The following is a 5320-nucleotide window of genomic DNA, read 5'->3' as shown; positions in this document are numbered from 1 at the left end:
CCCACACAGCAGGCTCTGGCTGGGAGGGAGGCGTCCAGCCACTGTTCGGTGGCCCTAGGTTTCATTGGGAGTGGCATTTAGGCTGGGACAGAAGAGGGACCATCAAAGGGGCTTCAGGTTGCCCATTTGCCTGAGCCGGTCCTGCTCTGTGAGCCCAATTCCCAGAAGGCAGGTTCAAAGTGTCAGCAAATGCCAGGTAACCTGAGGCAAGGCGTGGTGTCACTGAGCTCCCCCTCTGCCGTCTCTGCAGCAGGGTGGGGAGGATCACGGCAGAAAGATACCTCAGCCCCTACCCCTTGGAAGAGGCCGCTTGAGCCGGGGAGACCTGACACCCACATATAGGGGTGGAGGTAGGACAGACTGAGTTATGAGGCTACTGGGGCAGAAGAGGGATGGGTAGGGGTTGGAGGCACCCACAAGGCTTCCAGGATGGGTGGGACAAGAAGGACGGAGAGGACTTGGCCAACCTTGAGCAAAAGTTGGGAGCTGGAATGAGCCGTGAGCCAGGAGAGCCGGGAGTGGGCTGTGGATTCTGCTTGGCCCCAAATTCTCACCCACTGCCTGTCTCCTTTCCAGGACACACCCAGCCCTCCCAGCCAGATGGTTCTGACCCTGCAGGGCCCCCACCCAAAGCCTCAGGACATCCCCGCTGGCCATGCTGTCCCCTTCCTGTGGCGTTTCTTAGCAAGATGGCTGCAGAGCTTGGCTCTTCACCTTCTCTGTGCTGGAGTCCCCCCCGGGGAAGAGTGTGAATTTGTAGGTGCTGCGTCCCCATCCCCTCACGCTCCTGCCTTCCCAGGGGCCAGAGGGGAGCCCCAGGACCGATAAGCTACCCCTGTGTTGCTGTGGTCAGATGCCCCACGTGGCATCATCTACCTGTTTACTCCTCCCTCCCAAAACCCGAATCCCCTCTGGAAACTTCGGGCCAGATGGTTGCCGGCCACCACTTATATACCTTCAGGGACGGGTCTCTTGCTCTCCCGTGAGGCAGTCTACTCCAATATTGATGGTCTTGCTTGTCTGAGGTTCTCCTATTGAAGCTAAATTAAGTGTCTGAGAAGTTTGCTCTTCTGGTCTTAGCGCTCCTTTTGGGGACAACATAAAACATTCAGATTTTCTAAATCTCTGTCGGCACCTGCCCAGCCAATCAAAAGGCTGGGTCCTGCTGACTCCTGCCACCTCTCAAGTCTTTCTGCTCCACTCACAGGATCCTGAGCTGCATTTACCTGTGACAGTCTTAAAACTTGCAGACCCTGCCAGTCAGGATTTCTGTCATTGCAACTAGGAACCCAATTCAACCTGCTTAAGCAGAAAATAAATTTACTGATTCAAGTTTGGAAATATCATGACTTCAGGTGCAGCTTGATGGAGGGGACTCAAATGATGTCATCAGAGCTCACTTTCCTGTACCTTCTGATGTCTGGTTCATTCTTAGGCAGGTGACTCTCAAGGGCTTCATCCTTCCCGTTTCAAGTTCAGCAAAAAAGAGCAAGTGTCTGCCCGCGGCAAAGTTCTAATTAAGGTTTACTCTGATTGGACCAGCTCAGGTCTTTTCAACCAATCACATTTGTCAGGAGAATGGTGTGTTCTGATTGGTCAAGCCTGGACTACATGCCACACTAGAGCATGGAGCGGAGGCAGCCCTTTCAAAACCATACCCAGTAGAGTGGAGGGAGGGCTTGGTTCTCAAAGGGAGACTGAGAGCTTTGCCAGAATTGGGGAATATGGGTGTTGAGCAGCCAGAAACCCCTAGTCTCCACTACTGGAGGTCCCAGGAAAGTGTCCCAACAGTGTAAGGAAGCAATGCCGGACCCAGCAGGCACAAAACACAGGCAAGTTTCTTTAAAAGAGAGATGGGGCTGCTGTAAGGATTTACGAAGCTCATCCCTAAAGCACCAAGGTACAGGATGGAGCCAGTCCCACCTCAGTGTTTGCTAATTCACGAATGCCAGACTTACCAATCCTGCGGACGACTGTGCTTCTCTATCTAAATGTCATCCATCCATTCAACACGAATTCACTGAACGCCTACTGTGTGCCAGGCATTGTTCTGTGGTCCAGCCGTACACCCAAGTTCTTGCCCTCAGGGGCTGACACTCTAGAGAAGCTAAAATAAAGGATTAAAAAAAAGAGATATAAGACCCCGTCCCTGACGACACAGAAGTTCCCCCAGTTCCCAGCCAGTGAAATGATTTGGGTTTCATTTTCTGCTCTTCCGGGCTCCTGGCCACTTCCACTGCCCCTCGTAAGTCCTGAAGTTCTGATGCAAGATCTCAGCTCACTGGCCTCCTGAGAGCCCAACCCTCTTGAAAGGGATGGGGTGCAGGGGGGAAAATCCCGTGGCCTTTTAAAATTTCAGCTCAGACAAGGTCGTTATGCCTTTAAAGTGACTTCTCTGAAACAAACCAAAAAACCACTAACACCCCTGCCCCACCCCCCAACACACGACACAGATACAGACATGTATGTGTCAGAACTCACACCCTAAAACACCCAACGTTTAAAAGCCCTGAGAAGCCCCTTTCAGTGGGCCAGAGTCGAGGAGAGCCTCTTTCTGTTTCCTGCTCTTCCGGGGCCTCAAGATAAATTCAGGACCATCCTGGTGGCCCCAAGGCCTGGCTGCACCCCACCTCCCTCGCTCCTCCTGAGCTTACACCTCCTCTGCCACGTGCCTCTTCCCCTGAGCCTACCCCAGTGGATGCAGTCCTTGTTTTATACCAATAATAAAGTCAGGAAATAAATCCTCTCACCATTGTGTGGTTTCACCCGGCACATATGATCTCATTTAATTCTCCTAGCAGCCTTCCAATGTAGTACTAACAGCTCTGTTTTGCAAAGAAGGAAACAGAGGCACAGGAGTTAGAGCTCAGTTCACTAAGGCAGACACTGTACTTTTCCACCTGACACCACTACTTCCATCCTCTTTGCTAACGGGATTCTAGTTTTGTGCAAAGCAGCAGTGTATTTAGCCCCAGACAAAAATACTTGTTCCCAGCCTGCTTTGCAGCTGGAGTTCCAAGTTCGCACAGTTCTGGCTAACAAGACATAAGTGAAAGTCAGCTGGAAAGGTAGCTTCTGTGAAAGTTTTTGTTTTCTTCCATAAAAAAATAAGGGACCCAGCCAACACTGACCATTGCCCTGGCCCCTTCCTTGATGAATACTGATGAGAAGTCTGGAGCTGCAGCAGCCATCTTATGAACCTGAAGCCACAAACATGAAAATACAACCTAACATGCTAAGAATGGAGTAGCAGAAAGATAAAAAGAGCCTGGGTTCTTCACAGCTTTGGTCAGCAGCTGAACAAATGCCAGTGGCTGCCTTATTAAGGGAACAGAGCAAAAATGAAACCACTTATTTGTTTATGTCACTGTTAGGCCTTCTGTTACTGTTAGTTGACAGCATTTGTAACTGAGGTCTTAGGACTCCCAGCTCTGTGTTCCTTCTGCTGTATCATTGTGTCCAGAACTCACTGAGCATGGGGTGAGTCACTCGTTTCTGCTTTGCAAATTGGCTGAGGACCAGAACCCCTTCAGATAGGAAAGAGAAACCTCGAGGGAAGTCGGTGAGGAGTTTTGAAACAGGAAGAACTGTTAGCTGTGGGCAGGAGCTGACAACATGGCGATGCTCACTCATTTGACAGCAGCCACTCCCACGGACCCGCCTGGTGCCAGGCCCAGGCTGGGTATCAGGGCTTGGGTGCGTTATATTTGGCCTCTTGCAATAAAATTATCATCTGGTGGCAAAGGAAAGCACCTGCCAGATAAGCCTACTTCATTTGGGGCTCTCTGTCTTGGAGCCTGGCTTCTCCTTGTGTCTTCTTCCAAAGCAGAGGCCTGGGGGTCACGAAGACTTCTCCCATTCTGTCCCCCCAGCATTCACTGGTCACCAAGCCTGGAAAATTCAGCTTCCCAATATCTGTTAAACCTACCCCTCATCTGGCCCACTGCCACTCCCTACTATAGGTCTTGCAACCATCCCCTGGACAGTAGCTACGGCCTCCTCACTGGCCTCCCTGCCTCCACTCTCCCTGCCTTCTCCAACCTTCATCAGGAAGGCTGGAGGAATCTTCTTCATTTACAAACGTAATTATGCCACTCAGATACCTCGGTGTAGCGTCACCATGATCCTAGCAAGTACCTGGCACCTAGTGGATGCTGATAAATGTCTGTTGTTTATATAAATGAATAAGCAGGTGAAAGAAGGGACTTTAAAGGAGAGAGAGAGACACCCAACCCTTCTAGTGACCCAGCTGGGCCCAGCCTTCCAACGTCCTCACCATGGCATCAGTCATGTGCTTGAGCCATCTTGGATGTGCCAGCCCAGTCGAGTCCCCAGATGACTGCAGCCCCAACCAGCACCGTGTGGAGGAGAACAGCCTCTCCACTGAGCCCAACCAGCTCACACAATCGTGAGCGAGGACACAATGGTATACTGAAACAATGCCTCTTCTGGGGCCAAAGTCCTTGCTGTCTCTTCCTTTGATCTCTTACCTCTCCCCGCTACCCTCTGAACTCCTCCACTGCCCAAGAAATATTCACCTCTGGGGACATCTGATTCCACCTAGGCCTCATGGGATGTGCGAGGCAGGGCAGAGTAAGCTCTGGGGAGTGAGACAGATCTAGGATAGTTCTAGAAGACTTCTGAAGGCTTTGAGAAAGTGAGATGATGAGCAGTCATCCGTATAATCTGAGGTCCAGATCAATTCAGTTCCCATGTGCTAAGACTATGCTCTGTGCCAAGTGGCGCTGGGAGCTGGAGGTGCAGAGAGGGGTGAGACCCAGCCGTCTGCTCCCCAGGGGCCCAGAAGCCAGTGGGAGAGACAGACGTGTAAATCAACACCTGCCACGGGGTTTGATCAACATACCACAAAAATGTACTCAACAGCAAACGGAAGAGACCCTGGTTTCAAGGCGTCAGGTAGAGATGCTTCCGCCCCCTCACCCTGGCTGAAAGGCAGCCTGACTACAAGGAGAGCACAAAACAGAAACACAGACTCTCTTCTTCAAAGAAACCAGGAGACACCTGTGACCCCAAACCGCAGCACGCAAGCACAAAGAGCAGATGGAGGGGTGGTAAATGATTTAACAGAGCCCAGGAAAGGCAAACCTAAGTGCCTGCTGTTCCATGGCAGGGTGGGGTGGGAGGCTTGGAGATGGGGAAGATGCAACGAACTGGCCTTACAGAACCACAAGGGGGCTCCAAATTAGGGGACCCAGATATCACAGATGGCGAGGCAGGAGCCTGAAAACAGGTGGGTTGTTTGGAAGTCTGTATAAAGAGCAGTTAGACCCCCTGGTCCTCTCCCCTGCGCTATGCAGCC

At 51.6% G+C, this 5320-nt stretch overlaps 1 protein-coding gene across 1 annotated transcript in view; it reads left to right on the top strand.

Annotated features, from left to right (window-relative positions):
- Positions 1-828, top strand: part of RAC2 (Rac family small GTPase 2) — a 15192-nt gene extending 14364 nt beyond the window's left edge. The window contains exon 7 of the mRNA XM_024761546.1: positions 800-828. Within this exon, the coding sequence (XP_024617314.1) occupies positions 800-828 (29 nt within the window). The remainder of the gene's footprint in view (positions 1-799) is intronic.
- The last annotated feature ends 4492 nt before the right edge of the window (positions 829-5320 follow it).

The sequence above is a fragment of the Neophocaena asiaeorientalis genome, unplaced genomic scaffold (genome assembly GCF_003031525.2).
Source record: "Neophocaena asiaeorientalis asiaeorientalis breed wild unplaced genomic scaffold, Neophocaena_asiaeorientalis_V1.1 scaffold473, whole genome shotgun sequence".
NCBI lineage: Eukaryota > Metazoa > Chordata > Mammalia > Artiodactyla > Phocoenidae > Neophocaena > Neophocaena asiaeorientalis.
Note: the sequence above shows the minus strand (reverse complement) of the source record. Positions and strands in the feature narration are given on the sequence as shown.